Consider the following 19,089-nt stretch of genomic DNA (forward strand, 5'->3'; position numbering starts at 1 on the left):
ATAATTTACAGTGTATTACTTTACTGTGAAACTAAGAATTTCTTAAGATTTATAAAAAAATTATATTCTTTTAGTTTCCATATTTGCGGAGAGGGCTTTACTAGTTATATGAAAGTTAGGAAACATTGAAGCGCCGTATCGGTACGACTTGTGCATTTGTAATAAAAGGACCAATTTAAGTTTCGCTTCCTAATTCCCATTTGAAGATCCCATTTACGATGCGACTATCGCAAGCTCGACTGTGCGGTATACAGAATAAAGTTTATATTTGTGATTGTGACAGTTGAAACATCTGCTGACAAAGCTCACGCTAAGTCGCATCGTGAATGGTATTGTAACTTTCAACCTAATAAAGCCCTTTTCGCCTCTGTATCCAATTGACAGTCATCTTTACTGAGCCTATCGAACATTGTCAAAGTCTTATTATATTAGATAATTCATTATTCTTTTTATATGTTACCATATTATTCATTATACAAACAAGGCATTATTCTTTCATACTTGCTGCGGACGGAGGCGCTTCGAATTTAGTTTTAAAGCATTATTAACATTGGCAAAAATCTGTTTTAATTATTACTAGTAAGGTTTTAATAATATAAAGATATAGAGGTATATTTAAGTTTGAAAGAATCTATCGTGAGGACGATATTCTGGTACGCTAATTTTTGGTCCTTCGAACCGCACCGTGCAACGATGTCGGTTAGAAGGTTCCAAAAATGAGCTTGAGTATTCATTCGCCTACGTCCGCAACATACAGCGACATCCTTTAAGTATAATCCTCATAAGATCACATTTTTTTATAAGGCAAACAACAATCTTTAAAGCTAAACCTTTGATGAAGGGATAGGGGAGGTCGAGCGGTTAACCGATAACGAATTCGTGCGAATACAATAAAAAAACAAAAATTCGAACGTCTACCACTTTCCTGGAATGGGGGTAATTTTAATACTAGAGGTGGCTGTTTATTCAAATATTTCCATTAAAAAATATTTTTTGGAGAATAAGTTAATGACTTAGTCCACTCCGCCTATCTAAGACGGCTCAAACTAACAACTTCTAAATTTGTACTTGATGATATATACGCGTATATTAACCTCCGGACGCCAAATAGATTGTAATTCGCTGCTTATATAAAATTTAGCACAAAAAAAAAGAAAAAAAACAGTAATTTAGAATTTCACCATCCTTATTTACAAATCGGAAGTTAAAATGACGCATAGAAATTTCAGAATAAAAAAAATTACTGAGCCAAATAGGTACACATACTTAACAGATAACTAGAAATCTGAAGCGATACAATTAAAAAATTACAAACTAATTAATGAAAAAAAAACAAATTCATGACACTTAATAAAAACGTTTTTAAACTGGAAGCTTCATGTGACTCCGTCTTAGCCGTATTAAGAAATTAAAAATCGTAATGCCTAAAAGAATCAAAATAATATTTTTTTGTCGTTTTCGAACTTCTGGAGCTCTGTTCGTTTCTATGACGTTATTTAAACCTATCTAAACACGATCTAACCTAACTACAGTAACCATTGCTTACGTACTACATTAAACTTCAGCGAGTTTATCCAAAATGCCATCGTTGCTCACATTCTGCGTATCCAAATACCCTTATAGGCCATAACTACGAGATATTCCCATCGCGTGATCTCCGCTCACCAACGCAAATACATACGTCACCACGGGAAATATAAAACCTAAGCTAGGCAATATTCGTCCATTCGCTTCGCCGATAAAACTTCTAAATCCTCTCAACCCTCGCACCAATTTACTGGCATTTATGAAAAACCCGTCGTCATAACAACTCTCCATGTGGCTCAAACCATCAGTAACTCCTGGACTTGTACTTCGCGAAAGACATCGTTCAAGCGAATGTTCCCTTACAAGAGGTCTGAGCCACCGCCCGCCCACGAAGCCATATCACAATAACCGTGAACTCTCCTAAACGTCATAGAAACATAAACGAGAAATGGTGCTGTTTTCATCCTTTTATTTCAGTGGTATTCTTGGCTGGAAACCGATCCCAACATAGTTGGAAAAGGCAGCTAATTCATATATGAAGACTATGGGTACATTTTATAAATATTCAATCTGATAGTTTAAGTTTTAAGATCAAGGTAACAAATGTTAAGACCCATAAAAATAACAGAATGAAATCAACACACTTAAAAAGACATTTTTAATTTCTCTCCATTGCAAATGGACCAGCCATAGACAACGCTCAATATGCTTTTGTCAAATTGATAAAACTTTTTAAAGGCGCTAGGTTGTAACACAACCTACTTATTTAAAAACAGATCTCAATTAACCACTAATGTATCGTAACAATAATATTTACAATTAAATAAAAAAATCGGCTTTCATCCAACTTTTTAAAGTACAGATATCGTCTGTAACTTTACCTAGGAATGGAGACTTGACTTTTTGGCTACAATGAAGATTAAAAACTTTGTGTTTTTTTTTTCTATGGTGGCAATTCTTAATAATAGTATATTCGGGTGTTCTGATACAAGCTCATGCAAAGTCCAAAAGTATCAAGTCTCCATCCATAGTTCCAATCATTTGTTGTTATTAGTAAACATACTTAATTTGCAAAAACACAAAAAACACATTGCATATCAGCAACTCAGTTCGAATATTCCAGGCTTTAGCCTTTTCAATGCCAACAAACTATTAATTTACAATATTTAACATACATACTACTAAAGATATTTACTTTATTTTTCATAACTTTCATCAAACTTCAGTCATCCATAGTAATTCTTATATTAGACTGACAGTTTGGCTGACGATGTACTTGATATTTATTTGGTGTTGCCAACTGCCTAATTCCTGGATGACAGTCTAGATTCAGTCAGTCCTTAAGTATTTTTGTGGGCATTGAAAAGGTTTCTCAAATCATACGAACGCACGAAAATCGTGTTGTCTCTCTCGCACTTGGCATGGAGAACCATTCTCTTAGAAGACCTAGTACTTGCATCCATTTGTACTTTTTCACAAGTGACCACCCTAGCTATGACAAAACTCTGCAATGTATTATGATATTGTTTGAATTCCACTACTTCCTCTCGACTGCCATTTTATTTGGATTTGTTACAGACACTATAGAAAACGAGAAATGTATATTGAAATAAATATTATAAAACTAAATTATGTATACTAGATCCAGCTATTTTCGGATAACGGACTAGCCGATGGTCAATAAATTTAAGGTTACTAGGCCTTCTGTTACTTTCATAAAATTGTATCAAGTATCAAACTTGTTTTTAGAAGGTTTTTTTCTACTAACAAAGTGTCTACTGTGGGATTTTTATATTTACTTATTTGCATATTGTTTCAAAATCTGAGAGATTCGAAAATATCAAGTTATAACGGCGACATTTGTGTCAATATTACGCCTTGCATTTTTGTGAAAGAATTAATTTGATATTTTTTCCCAAATTAATAGCCTATAAAAATTCCACAGTGGTCACCTCAAGCCTAACAAATTTTTACATTTATGACGGCAGTTAGTGAGATCTTTCGAAAGTATACAAAAAAACATAAAAAAACTGTCCGTCAGTGGACTTAGTCGAAATGGTGGGAAAATCTGCCTCGCACTCACGGCATATTGTAATTCTTTATCAATAAAAAATACTTAAAAATAAGTGAAGCTGACGTTATGGTACAATGTATGAACAAACTGACAATTTCTCTTCGATATATCGGTTAACTATGAAGCCGGTTAACCAAGATGATTTATTATCAAATTAAAAAGAAATAACAGCACCTAGAAATTGGTTCCTTAATTTTTTTTACACTCTCAAGTCGTTTCAAAGACATTGACTAGGTACGTCTAGAATACAGCGAAATGGTGACGTTTATTGACACAATTAGATCATACTACTCTGTTCTGGATAACAGAAATATGGTTTATTTTATTACTATTTTACTGTGGAACAATTAAATCTCTACACACTTTAGTTATTACATTTTCTTTGAATACAGAAATAACGTCACCACTTTACATCACATTGATAATGAATCCTAATTACATAAATTCAACAGACAATATTATTTTTCGAACTATTCAAGCGAGTCACATTGCTTTTCCATCATCAATAGAATCCATTCCTCAACTGAATTGATATAAAAAAAAACTTTTTCTAACCATCTGATTGACCGGTAATAATTTCAGTCTGTTAAGAATTCGGTAGAATACACTATAAACCTCCTTGTAAGTCTTTGACATTTAAAAAGTACAAAATGTTTATTCACTGAAACACATCTATGACAATGGCCAAAGCTTATAATTAAAAAAAATACCGAGAAATGTACTTATCAGTCATAAGAGTTATAACGAGAAACATACCTTGTGACCATAGAATTAATGTCGATATCTTCGACGGCTTGTAAACGGGTGAAATGAAACGATATCTCCGCAGCGTCGATACGTCGACGCATAAGTCCATTCAGCACACTATTATTATCACAAAAACGTTTGTTTATCCAAACCGTACGTAGAGTCCGTCGGTACGCGGCAATGGCACAACCCGCTCATTTTTGTTAAATTTTAGACACACATAGAGCACTACTTGTTCAGTAAACATCACTAGGATCAGGGTTATAAGTGTTTCGGCACCGTGTTAGAGTTCAAGCCTTGCCAGTAGGGTGGGGAAAGCGGGGTTTATTTATAGAAGTGGAGAGGTCACCGAGGCCACGAGCCAACCTCACAAGTATGTAGATTCACCTGAAAATGTAAGAAACCCATATAAGCCTTTGAACGATTACATAAGCCACGGACAGATTTATATTTGTTTGAATTTAAGCGACTGCAAAACTAGGAGTTAGAAGCATAAGTTAAATTAATAAAAACGATTATAAAAGTTATGATGAGCAAATAAAAACTGAAAGGCCAGAAAATTCAAACAAATAATTGAAATATTTTCTAAACGCCTTAAAAATTATAAAATAAAACAATTAGGCGTTTAAAAAAATCCGTATGTGGCGTGTGTGATGCGTTCAAACTGTGCAAAGCGAGCAATGTACAGCAAAATGGAATGTTAGAGCATACTACCTGGCAGAATAAATAGGCCAATACATTTTTTTCTTTGTTCAAATTGACAGATCCAAAAGTACAAAAAAACAACTACATTTTTAATTAACTCGATTCAGTGTTGCTACAAAAAATAAGTGTTTTCTATCAAAAATAGTAGTGTTTTCTTGTACTTTTCACACTTCCTCGGCAATGAATTATACCAGGCAGTACATTAATGGTTTTGAATGGGGACGAAGTGAATTCATTCGCGATATGTAACCATAACACAATCCACATAGAGGGAATAAAAACGACCAAAATTACCCGCAATTTTCAAAATCAATCAGGTAATTTTAATCGATACATAGAGGTAATAATAATGCTGCATCTTTATCATTATTAAAGTAAAGGTAATCTATTAAAAACAGAACTAAATAACAGCATTAATATTCATTGGGGACATGCAACATGAGTTTTAAGCACAATCAGTAACATCTTGAACGCTAACAATTTAAAGAAAATAATAATTACGAAAGAGTCTTATTAAGCAGGCATTAATTTATATTTCTATTTACACATTTTCTGTTTTTGTCATAAATGAGGTTAGCGTTAAAGATGCCGAAACAAAAAAAATATAATACACAAGACAATCACATAAGGAAAAATTATTATCAAAGATTAGAAAGAGACAAATGCACAAAAATGACAAGACAAACAGCGGACCTATGACGTCATGACGATGCGGTGACAAGCAAAATGAACGTAAACGAACAAAAATCGAATCAAGCGCAGGTTTTATTGTGAAAGCCGAGCGGTCAGTGACAAACGTGCTGTACAGCAAAATAATAATATGACGCAGTTTATGATTCAAGAGAAAAAGTGATCAAAGTAAAGACAGATTGAAATTTTAAATTATATTTAAAAAAAAATGGGCAGGGAGTTTCAAGTTTTTCTGCCCGTGGAACTAATTTTATAGACTAGAAAACATATTAAAATAGTTATTGTATTTAAATAATGCACAATATTATTATTTTACAGAATACTGTGCACTATTAAAATACTAAATATTATTATTATTTATTCCTAAGCTAAGTCTGTTCTTTAGTAAGATTTGAAGCGTCGCACACGTCCAAGTTATTAGAAAAATGTTATGACGTGGATCGCAACGTAGACGTCTTGATCCATCGACTATTTCGGTCTTATAAGAAACGAGACCTATCTTTGGTCCATAGTAAAAAGTGACTTTATTTAATATTTCGAAACGTGGATCTCTCCTATTCCGAAACGTGGTTTTTCCCCTAAGTATTTTTGAAACCCGGAATGACTTCGGTTGCAAGTCCCCATTCCAAACATTCACATACGAAATAAATTGTAAAAATTAAAGAAAAAAAAACCTTTTTAAAAACAAGCTTTTATTTAAATGCCCTAAAAAGAAAGAAATAAACATTTTACACTAAAACTTTTACTGTTAACTTATAACGTCATTTCAAATTTAACACATTTGACACAATTTATATATTATAAAAGCTTGTCGCGAGATCTATTATTATAGAGAATATATTACTATTATATGAGTATTCGTATTACTAAGTATTCGTATTTTCTTAGTTTTATAATTTTAATAGGCAGCAGGTACGAATACTTATGTAGCGGTACTACAATTGTCAACACCGCCGCCACAATCACACCGCGCATTCTCATACCTCCACACTTAGATCTCGCGACAAGCTTTTATAATATATAAATTGTGTCAAATGTGTTAAATTTGAAATGACGTTATAAGTTAACAGTAAAAGTTTTAGTGTAAAATGTTTATTTCTTTCTTTTTAGGGCATTTAAATAAAAGCTTGTTTTTAAAAAGGTTTTTTTTTCTTTAATTTTATTTTTAACTTTTTAGTACCTCTATTTTTAATTCGAGATTTTTAAAAATGGTATTATCCGAGAAAGAAGGCGCTTTTCAGTTTGCGACAAACGTTGTATAACGTGAGGTATAGGCCCAGGTTTCAAGCTGTTCCAAAATGCCTTAGAAGGAGGTACGGACGTGTTACTTTTACTTATGTGATTGTTACATCGGTAACACAGCATCAATTCTTCTTTATTCTCGCGTAATTCTCGTGGAAGATAAGTAGGAGATGAGGCACTAATTTTATATTTGGTCAGTTGATGGGGATAGCATCTCTTCGTGAAAATATTACACACTTTATCCATAATGTATTTATCGCATTATTAAAGCACCCAATGCTACCACGTTGCACATTCCTTTGGTTAGTCTTTTTCTGCCGTTCATTCTGTGCTGTTACAAAGCGTTCCTCTGCTGTTTGTGATAGCTGTCTTGCTTGCCTGAGCATTCTGTTCCTGTCGAGCCTGGCCAAGTGTTCTTCTTGTAATTCATTTTTTCTTCTCTCTTGTGTACGTATTCTGTCGGTATTTTGCCTATGTGTGCGTTGTTCTAACGATTCGTTTTCTCTATGTTTAGCAGTAGCTAAACTCATTTTTTCTTAGCGTTGCCGCTTGTGGACATCGCTTTCATTAGCAATCTTCTCCTGTCTCTTCAAATTCGCCTTCTCTAAACGTCGTTTTCTTTGTGTAGTTGTTTCTGTTTTCTTCATGTTATTCCCACGAGTATAGGACAAATAACGGTCCATCCCCCCAGAGGTCCGTTGAAGAGGGATAAGGGCTACAATACAACAGGGTTCGCCCTGGTACCCTGAGGCGCAATGCTAGCGGCAAGACATGTTTATACACCCTCATACCATTCAGCCCTCGGCACGTGCTCACCTTGGCATTTTGTCATCCATCCAATCAATCATATATAATTAATATGGGACGAAAGCAAGAGACTCGTCAAGACGAATCAAACGAGACCAAACTCGATGGGGTTGCGTCGTTTAATTGCGGAGTTCCTATGGCCACCTTCCGGCTCCAACATCAGACCCTGGTTACCATATAGTATCAAAGTACTTGTCAAGACGAATTAAACGAGACCAAACTCGATGGGGTTGCGTCGTTTAATTACGGAGCTCCTATGGCCACCTTCCGGCTCCATCATCAGACCCTGGTTACCATATAGTATCAAAGTACTCGTCAAGACTAATCCAATGAGCCCAGACTCGATGGGGTTGCGTCGTTTAATTACGGAGTTGCTATGGCCACCTTCCGGCTCCATCATCAGACCCTGGTTACCATATAGTATCAAAGTACTTGTCAAGACGAATCTAATGAGCTCAAACTCGATAGGGTTGCATCATTTAATTACGGAGTTCCTATGGCCACCTTCCAGCTTCATCATCAGATCAGCTCTATGTCACAATAAAATTGCATTGTCATCCGATCTATACATGCATTCTAAATTTCAGCTCAATCGGAAACCGGGAAGTGGATCAAATTTAAGTTGCAAGATTTGATTACAGACAACGGGACAGGTGAAACTAAATAAAAGCTTGTAAAAAACATGGACCAAAGTAAGTCTGATTCCGTAAAGCAGTCTCCACACTATTCGCGAAGTTGGCCAACGCTAGGCGAATATCTCACGACAGCCGAAGTAGACCTTCACAGGTGTGGAGGGACACTTCGGCTTTCTTCGGGCATCTTTGCCTCGTACTCCATTCTCACTGACACCAACCACGAGTAGTGTGGAGGCCGCGGGTGGGGGTGGTATCACAAGCTGCGCCATGAGACAAAGTGTATAGTTACGTGTGCGGCGGGTGGTCGGGAGACAGCGGCCGGTAGCGGCCCACGCGCTCGCACCGCCCTGCGCCACCATACCATTGCGTTATTTCTCAAGTATTTAGTTTTTTCTTATTTGGAATTTTTATTCAACCAATTTTATGGATGTCACCCATCTGATATACTTAGATCCTTTTATGAATTATTTCAATCTGGTCACTAAGGTCCACTTGAAAAAGGAAAGATGAGCAATGAAGTTTTCGTCACGGGAATAAACAAACCATAAAATTGGTTAAATTTCGAATGTTTCCCTACTTATAATATCAAAATGAAAAATGATTAAAATTTTTCAAACTCGACTTTTGCCAGTTTCATAGTTGTAAAGGCAAATTCAGGAGTTTCATGAACGACTTAAATCAAAATCAGCGCTTTCCAGAATATATTAGGTTTGAATAAATCCGCATCCATTTGGCGACAATTTATCGACTGGCGAGGATCCTATTATTATGATTTTGTTTTAATAAGGTATTTAAACGCAACCAAATATAGAGAATAGCTTTATTTCTCAATCTATCGTTATGAAAACCAGAAAAATGTTAGCCATCACCAACATTTAAGGGAACGGGTGACCTCTACCTAATAGTTCAAAATATATTTGCATAGAATTTACTAGAAGTACCGACTGACAAATTGACCGAAGGAATTTTAGACGCTGCTGACAGATCTAAAAGTTTACCCTAATTAGAAGTTTAAAAAAATCATATTTGTGCGATTGGTATTTTGGACATATGGTACTATGGCCATATTATTATTTAAAAAATACCAAGTTTCTATTTCTGTAGGTATATTGTCTGATTTTTATGTGATTGATTTATATGATTTTTCAAGTCGTACGATTTAATTACATAAGTCGCTATTTAGCCAATTAATGTAATGAAGATAATTCAGCAATGACTTATTTTTGTGAGAAATTGTACTGGCACTAAAAAGCACTATAAAAATTCGTTATCGGTTTAAGAGATCAACGCACGGGACGTCTGCTCACCTCCCCGTTACAAGGTAAACTAATTTTTATTTCATATAAACGTTATTTATTTTCTTACATACACTATGAAACCATTTATCACTAATTTTGTGTTCGCGCAATATGGTTTGGGACTTTTCAAATAAAAATAATGATTGGAATAAAACTGATAAAACACAGATTATTTAAAATATTATTTTCGTCCCGATAACCATATTGCGAGAACATTTCTATAAATTGCTGTGAACGCTTAGCGTCCATATAGCCTACAAAATAACAATTACCGCGCATCGCACGATTTTCATAACTTCATCCACACAAGATTTACAAACGATAAAAGTCCTTTGAGTTTATATCTAACTCTTATTTAGCACACTAACAATAGTACAAAAACCGCATTCACGAGAAAACTGTGACTATATTGTTGTATATTTTCAAAATTGTCCTTCAGCGGTGATAACGAACACTATATTCTGACCGCTTGAGTCTTAAAAGTAGTGGATATTTTGGAGCACCGAGTGTTTCCCGTTTGTCGATATGTAAATCATAACACGGCCGGTTTACATAGCCTGGCAGTTTGTGATTGAACTATAAAGTTTAGGTGAAGAAGCCAGGGGTAAAGTCGTGGTACGATTTACATATCACTTTGAAGAATCATTTCCATCAAGGAGCTCGCTATCGGAGTGGGTATAATACTAATGCACACGAGGTCAGGTAGTCTCAGGAGTCGAACGGCAATCGAATGGACTCTAATGGAGTGGAGAGGCTCGATGTCGGGTTTCGGAGCAGGAGGAGGAGGAAGGAGAGGTTGAGGAGGAGAGCCCGAGCCTGCCTTATACTCCTGTGGCGTGGTGTAAGAGCTCACCCGAGTCCCAGTGCGCGTCGGGCTCGGTGTCGGGCTCGGAGCAGGACGAGGAGGACGACGAGCCCGAGCCGCGTGCTCGAGTCCCCGCGAACCGTGACGTCACCGGCATCTTCTGCACTATCAGCTCCACCTGCAACAATTATACGTAAATGGTAAGAATATGAGTGGCAACAAACAATTGGGAACCACCGTATTTGGTGGCAAAGAGGAGGAGGAGGCGTGTAGGTCTTGCGCAGACCGCGTCCCCGCTCCGCGCGCGAGTTGGCAGGCCATGGCTGGCGGCTGGCGGCGAGTGTCCGTGGTACAGCGCTCGAGTACGCGTGCTGTGTGTACCAAATCATTGAGCCAGCTAACCTGTCTTCGCGGACGCCCGAGACGCATGTCCCGCGCTAACGAAAGCCCTAAAACTACGAGCGATATTTTTTTCGTACGACTCATGACACAACCGAGCGTGATGATTTAAAAAACCAGTGGACATCAGGGACGCGTTCTGTCTCATGCTCGTCACGTTAAAATAACTCAATTTTTTTAGTTGCTTGTGCAATAAATATATTCTGAAATAATGTATAACTCTGTATAAGTTACCTTAAAGTCGGCGCTATAGTGTTTATGCTGCTTATCCTTGTGCGCCTCGTCTAACTGCCACTTGTTCAGCGTCAGCTTGAACGCCTCCAGGTTTGGACCTGTAAGTCATTCAACATGATCTTAATATCAAACCCCAAAACAATGACGCTAAGTAGACGAAAATGTAACAGTCTTCCCTGTCACATTACTACATTACAGACTAAAAATAATCAATGTAATTTTTTTTGTATCTAAAATTTTTCAAATAATTTATTCCGTTAATAAGGCCGGCAATATATGGACCGCTTGAAGCAGTCAGGGGCGACACCTTCAAGCTGTCGACTGCACAGTGAACTGCAGAGTTCTATGGACGCACAAACACGACCTGCTCAAGCAGTTGCCACTAATTCGGGCGGTCGACAGCTTGGAGCTGTCGCCCCTGACTGCTTCGTCGACGTCAGTGACCATTGATCAGTGACTTACTATCATCCAAGGCAGGTACTCTCTCGGCCCCCACGCCGGCGGCCACGAAGAAGGTGTTGAACCAGAAGTGGAAGAGCTTCTCCTTGCGCATCTTCATCTTGGGCTTGTTGTAGACGTCGACGCGCACGTCGCCGTTGAGCGGCGTGCAGTGCGTCAGGAACACGCGGATGGCGCCCTCGTCGCGCCGCACGTCGTGGCAGCCCGACGGCGTCTGCACGACATGTGGGGGGACGGATCTTATTTATACTGATTTTATGAGGGAGATTTTTTATGTAAATATATGAATAAGAAAAAGAAAAGGTACGTTTGTATGATTTTGGTATGTGGGAGATAAGTTGAACCGCCATTTAGACCGTTTCATTTTCTTCAGTAAAAGGCTACAATCTTACTCCAAAACAATTATAGTATGTAAAATATAAATATTGCGGTAACTACACCTAAACCTTTATTTATCGTTATCTGTATCTATACAAGTACTCGTACAGTGTGCAATGCACTGTACAAACAGTTGTCAAGCCTTCTTTTTCCGATGAAAAATCATCAAATGACTCCTCCCGCTGTGGATTAGCAGCGGTGAGGAAGTCTCAGACTTTTACTGACTAAAACCCATCATGTTCCTTCATAGGCCTTTTATGTACCAGGGCCGCGGTAACTCTTTCGAACAATACCGCAGCCCGAAACGCCTTGGCCCTTGTCAAATAAAACCTTGAAGCTCACATCACCAGCTCGCGGATACAGTACACAGTACACACATCATCATCCTCCGAGCCTTTTTCCCAATCATGTTGGGGTCGGCTTCCAGTCTTACCGGATTCAGCTGAGTACCAGTGCTTTACAAGAAGCGACTGCCTATCTGACCTGAGTTACCCGGGCAACCCGATACCCCTTGGTTAGACTGGTGTCAGACTTACTGGCTTCTGACTACCCGTAACGACTGCCAAGGATGTTCAATGACAGTACACACAGTTGTCAGGTAATACCTTGAAGGAGGGCTGCGCCTGCGACACGGTGAGCTCGGGCGAGCACGTGCCTCCGTTGAGCGTGGGCGGCGGCGACATCACCAGCTCGCGGATGTGCACCTTCGTGGCCGAGTACTGCAGCCCCGACGTTATCAGCGCCGCGTAGTACTCCACGTAGCGACGCTGCGACGGGATCGTCACGCCTGCAATGTTAACGCATAAACTTGAAAGGTGTTTCTAAATTAACAGAAGGATAGGATAATTTTGTTGCTCAAAAAACTGTGAAAAATCAGTTAATTTGGCTAAGAAGTTATTTGATTTGATTTATAAAATAGTGACTGCAAATTCCACGCCTATTTGTCTCACTCACGGCCTCTTAAATTTTCATTTTTGTTATTATTTCAACATCATTGCTAACTTGAAATAAGTACATACCCATGAGCATTAAATAAAATTCCTTAAAAGTTTTAACATTTAACTAAGTGATCTCAAGACTGAACTACCCCTTTTTGATTGTACCCACGTTTCGATTGTCCCCATAAAAAAACAAAACACAATTTCTCAATCTCGAAACACAATCAGAATCCTTTCACCATTAATCAGCTAAGAGCTATCTCAAACATATCTTTTTGTCTTGTCAATTGTTTTGCATGACAAGATACTTGCTTCATGCCCGATTTTGACGCAAAATATTTGTCTATCTTAAGAGAATGTCGGTGATAAAATGTCTGAGAAAATAAAATGAAACTTGCTTTATCATCACTACTAAGCATAACAAAACGTACCTAAATATTGCAGATAAGGCTAACGTACTGTCTATACTTTCATAGTTCTATGACGACTAAAATCTAGCCTTACAAAACTTCTTGATCAATATACGAGTAAAATGCACCATTCCTATAAATAAGTTCAGTAAGATAGCAACGCCAGACAGGCTAAAATCGATAACTTATGCTATATACAAATTACTAGAATAACAAGTATGTAACTTAGATATAACGTCAAACTTATTGTTTAGCAATGACGTATGCTTTCGTCAAAGTTATCGTGTAAACGGCGCAGTTAAGTATCGGATTTAGTAATATGATAGTTATGACGTTTGTAAAAAAAATAGCTGGGATCACATTATCTTATACACGCGAAAAAAAATGCAATTGTTGTTTGTTAATCTTATGTTTACTAGATTAGACTGAGAGTACCTACACCATTCGGAATCATGCAATAAATTGATGAAGCAGTGAACAAAACTTCAGTCCGATTTTTACAAAACCAGTAATAGTATAAAAAGCTGGCCTTGTTTCTCTAGGCTCGAATATAAAGTCCTTCCTATTAAACGTTGAAAAAAATAACATTCTCGAATCGTCGGGCAGCAAACAAAATAAAAGGTGAATGATGTTACAAAATACCTTTTTCGTCGTGGGTTCTCTTCGTGCCGTAGAACTTGAGGGCTTCGTCGGCCGACGCTTTCTGTCGACTATACAGTAAGTAGCAACACACCATTGTGCCTGTAACACAAAACAATTTATATGTACAAGTTTGTTTGAACCGAGTACAGCTTTGAAGAAATAATATAACTTAATAGAACAACGAAGAAGGCTCTATACTACTTTAGATCGCGCTATGATCCTTAGGGGCCCAACAAAACTAAAAGAATTAAAAAAGTGTACGGTTCGGGGGATGCTACGTGGGGGGCCGGACGTTTGAAACCGCTGGGCACAACTAGTATTTTTATGAATTCTGAAGTTTTTATTGTATAGAAATTTCTTTGGAAGTAAACAATCAGAAGCTTTCTTTTCTTTTAGTTGTGTGGGCGGTACTTACGACTTTGGACGATGCCTTGTACCGAACAAAAGTAGTAACGATTTTTATAGCGATGTAAAATTCCGATCGCCCTGTATTCGATCATTACTGATTATGTACTACGAATACAAACGCCTCTTCTTTGTATTTACACCTACAGATACAATTTATAGCTCTATTTCAAAGTCATCTAATTGCCGCTCCAAATTTTGGGTGAACAATATAATTTCCTCAAAATAATATGTCGATGGAAAATCGAATTGCCCCAAAAACCGAGTATGGTGGCGCAAACACGGCTCATTTCACGTCCACACAGCAATCCTACACTTTTTATATCCCTTCGGGGCTGCCCACAAAAAAGGAGGCGGTTTGAAAAGGACCTTTTTTTAGGGTTCCGTAGCCAAAATGGCAAAAACGGAACCCTTATAGTTTCGTCATGTCCGTCTGTCCGTCTGTCCGTCTGTCCGTCTGTCACAGCCGATTTACTCGGAAACTATAAGTACTACAGTGATGAAATTTGATGGGAATATGTGTTGTATGAACCGCTACAAAAATATGACACTAAATAGTAAAAAAAAGAATTGGGGGTGGAGCCCCCCATACATGTAACTGAGGGATGAAATTTTTTTTTTCGATGTACATACCCGTGTGGGGTATCAATGGAAAGGTCTTTTAAAATGATATAAAGTTTTCTAAAAAACATTTTTCTTAAAGTGAACGGTTTTTGAGATATCAGCTCTCAAAGTCGTAAAAAGTATGTCCCCCCCCCCTCTATTTTTATAACTACGGGGTATAAAATTCTAAAAAAAATAGAGGTGATGCATGCTAATTAACTCTTTCAACGATTTTTGGTTTGATCAAAGTATCTCTTATAGTTTTTGAGATAGGTTGATTTAACTGTAATTTACGGAACCCTTCGTGCACGAGTCCGACTCGCACTTGGCCGGTTTTTAAATTTACGACTTCGGCGTGAAAGCCGGTACAGTGGTAATACGACCAATTATGGCGTGTAAAGAAATTTCGCAATTACGCCTTTGAGGTTTCGTCTCATTTTTGTTCGTGCAACAATGCCGGGCCGACCATCCGTTTCTATAGGCAATAACGTGGCACGTGTAATTTGTTGCTTTAACCTTTGTTACCGAAAACGTTCTGGGACCTATTATACTAACTTTTATCTGTCTGGAATGATATTAGGACGTAATAATTTATTCTTTTGATATTTTAATGTGTGATGTAGCGATACACATTAACAAATGGAGTGCACGCAAAAAAGGTCACGCTCGTCGACGAATGATGGAGTCGTTGTGATGCTAAAATTGGACATCAACCCCTTTGGAGTTTTTGCTTCAAAGTTTATGGCAGGAACCGGAGAAAGTGTCACCTTAACGTAGGAAAGCTGCAGGGTTTCTTTGTCGGTGCTAAGGGCAGGATATCATTTAGACTCGCACCAAACTGCCTTTTACCTTTTCGAGTCAATGGAAACCACTAAAAATGTCTCGCTTGAAGCCACCTGGTCCTTATACTTTCTTCGCTTTGTTGATTTTATTGCTTCGCGTTATTTATTTGACTATTTACTTTGTATGGGAAAATTTATTCTGGTCTTTAGAGACTGACTGTCTGAATGGACTTACCCGTCCGTCCTTTGCCTGCTTTACAGTGCACTGCGGCTACATTTCTGGAGTCAGCCGTCAGCCAATTGTGGACATCTTCACAAAACGGCTGAATCAGCTCAATGTTCGGGGGCGTGTGGTCTTCTAACGCGTACCGCGCCACCTGAAATTACGAAAAGAGAACTAAGTAAACCTTTTAATTAAAAGTACATATGCATATTCTGGATTGTGAACATACGTCGTAAGTATGTGCACTATACTGTTACCAAGAACTGATTGGGAAAATTTCAATTTCCGTAGAAAATAATTGGGGAATTGCCAATGATTATAACTCCTTCCTTGAGTGGTGGGACTTTCAACCGCAAAAATTGTAACTGAAGCCCTTCGGAACTATTCTACAGGACGATGAGCATGTCATTTGAGTATACATATTGTTAAGCCTATAAAGTCTTTCATGGCAGATATTAGGAAATTTCGCCCATCATCCTTTAACGATTTACATAATATATCCTCACGAATGTTAATAAAGCGATCTGTTGAAAAGCTCATGAAGATTTGAGGCTGGTCCTTTTGATAGTAGATAGATCGTAGAAGATTCCTCAGGTGATCCAAGACCGGTACGCTGGTTGCAGATGATAACTCCATGTTGGACGGGGCCTATGCTGAGCAGTGGATTTGATATCGTTGGTATATTGATACTAAGGATGAAAGAAAAACATATAATGTATCGGATACCTACGTATCGACACTATTCTAAATGAGAAATTGTATTACGCGGTAATACGTCCCACGTAAGAACTTTTTACTACTATAGGTACGTTTTTTGCTACTACATGTAACCCTGCCAAGTGACAAATTACGTACCCATGGAAACAAGCTAGCGTGCTAAATACAATTTAGCTTATTACTTCTCAAAGTTTCAACTGTTCCTTTTTTTGTGCAAAGAATTTGAAATATTCCAGAACTTTGGACACTTTATTAATGTTGTGGTGCTTTAGCTTGTCATATGGGAAGCATGTTTGGAACGACTCCAAATTTCAAATAATCTGCATGCAATGAATTTTTATTTATTGTCAGAGTAACCTGTACTGATATAATTTAAAAGAAGGGCTATTTATAATGTTTATGCTTTAATTTATGGATGCAGTTTTTAAGTGTCTTCGCCAGATGAGTATAATTTGGAAAGCAGGCAATTGGCTGTTGCTCGTTTGATATCATGTTTAAATAGTTTCGCCAAAGTCCTAGCGTAGGAAGCTGAATTAGTTTCAAAAACTTCTTACACGACCTCGCTTGTTCCCGTCTTAATTCCAAAGTATGCCGTATAGTTACTTCGGCAGTCTCTAGAGACATGGCCTATTTTCAGTCTAATCTAACACACCCAAAAGTACTTGGATAAGCGTATTATAAGGTTACTAACCCAAGGCTAAGACGAGAAAGAAGAAGCATTTTGAATTAAGATAGGAAAGCTACCTAAAAAAAAAAAAATCACAAATAAAATGCAATTGAAATGAAACACACATCTCCTGTATTCGAAGATGCGGAGCGTGGTTTTTTATTACCCTCGACTTGCCAGTGTCGGAAGTCTCGTCTTCCGACCAAGAGGCAAAAGATGAAGTCGGAAAGTCGACAAAAAATTTCGCGTATGACTTTCTAACTATCTATTAATCCTACAAGTTCGTTAGCTTACAGTACAAAGCTTTGGCTATGTACATAAAGCTATTTAGAACCTTCTAGTAATTCCAGACCATTAGTAATAGTTCTAATAGCAATTATTTCCTTCGCGTAGGGCTTCCTTGACGTCTGGCTAGGGTGGGCAATGAGATCTTGCTTTGAGTTTCTACACGTTATTACTTTCCCTCATTACTTTTGGAAAAGGCAATTGTTAACCTTCCCAAATTCTGATAGATGAGTATTTTGTGGACTTTAAGTTAGTCAGCATCTGCCGCCAATTATTTTAAATAACGTCATCATTAATTTACATTTGTGAAACAATTAGTATATTTCGTCCCATGATTTCCTATATGACCTAATTGTATTGCCGAGTTCCTGAGCGCAAAACCGCGAGGTATTTTGTCCAAATATGGGATGGCATGTGCGTGAATACATTCCTTTTAATGATGACGTCTTTCACTTTACAAATATCCTGCAAACTAGGTATAAACTTAGGACTTACATTCGGATTTATAAGGTACAGAAACATAGGTACCTAAAATTAATAAAAATGTGTCCTAATTTGGTTCTAATGGCGGCTAACAGCGTCAGGACCGTACACAAATGACGCTGACATGATTAGATAAGTTACTACGTTCTGTTTTCCTTCCATACCTAAATCATTATGGAAATACTGACAATTGATAAATGTAACAAGGAAAATGGGTCGCACATGACGTCAGATAAGTGTTGCACGCGATATTTTGCCGATATTATACAATACATATAAGTTTATTGAATTTTTGTGCCGCCCCGAATGTTTTAGTGGATATGTGAGTTGATAACCCATTTAATAAGAGCAGAGTGGTGAAGTGATAACGAGCTTGACTTACTATCCGACAGTTGCGGGTTCTAAACATACTAAAGTGTGCTCGCACTTGTTGCAATTACTTTTATCGCTACTGTTATAAAAATGAGGAAATAAAAGCCTGTATTTCCGACAGGAATAAAACCACATATGAAAACGATTCACCATCACAGTAGGTGAATAAAGTGGTACTCACCACCCACCTTGTTCGTTGCTAGAGTCGATACAACTATCCACATTTTTGACCATGTCCTCTCCACTATTTTATAGAATACATTATTCCTTCACATACAGCACCATTCTTACAATTTCATAAGATCCTGGCAACATTGAAATCACCATAACCCGTTCTACTTCCTAGCTATAGTATAAACGCTTACACATAAGATATAGTTGTATGCATGTACAAGTCGGACACTAGAGGTTAAGACTAGAAGAAGGAAATACTTATCACAATCGCACTGATTGCACAGCCACACCCACTGATATTAATGGCGTGAAGATAGGCAACGTTTAGACTTCGATATAATTTATCTATCACCAGCTAAGTGAGTCCAAAGAGGTTATTATCTAGCAA

General features: G+C 37.6%; 2 protein-coding genes across 3 annotated transcripts in view; both read right to left on the reverse strand.

The window, feature by feature from the left end:
- The window catches only part of LOC110373175 (myeloid leukemia factor), a 238,890-nt gene that overhangs the window by 75,541 nt on the left and 144,260 nt on the right, over window positions 1-19,089 (reverse strand). The gene's annotated exons all lie outside the window — the stretch shown is intronic.
- The window catches only part of LOC110373249 (phosphatidylinositol 3,4,5-trisphosphate 3-phosphatase and dual-specificity protein phosphatase PTEN), a 44,064-nt gene continuing 25,134 nt past the window's right edge, over window positions 160-19,089 (reverse strand). Inside the window, exons 3-10 of one of the 2 annotated variants that reach the window (XM_021330463.3) lie at window positions 16,016-16,157; window positions 13,991-14,089; window positions 12,606-12,787; window positions 11,626-11,836; window positions 11,164-11,261; window positions 10,579-10,708; window positions 8,717-8,774; window positions 160-4,735 (exon numbers count right to left, since the gene is read on the reverse strand). In XM_021330463.3, the coding sequence (XP_021186138.1) occupies window positions 4,732-4,735; window positions 8,717-8,774; window positions 10,579-10,708; window positions 11,164-11,261; window positions 11,626-11,836; window positions 12,606-12,787; window positions 13,991-14,089; window positions 16,016-16,157 (924 nt within the window). In that variant the 3' untranslated portion in view covers window positions 160-4,731. The remainder of the gene's footprint in view (window positions 4,736-8,716; window positions 8,775-10,578; window positions 10,709-11,163; window positions 11,262-11,625; window positions 11,837-12,605; window positions 12,788-13,990; window positions 14,090-16,015; window positions 16,158-19,089) is intronic. The other variant, XM_021330464.3, reaches the window with a different exon arrangement.

Source organism: Helicoverpa armigera, chromosome 18 (assembly GCF_030705265.1).
Source record: "Helicoverpa armigera isolate CAAS_96S chromosome 18, ASM3070526v1, whole genome shotgun sequence".
Classification (NCBI taxonomy): domain Eukaryota; kingdom Metazoa; phylum Arthropoda; class Insecta; order Lepidoptera; family Noctuidae; genus Helicoverpa; species Helicoverpa armigera.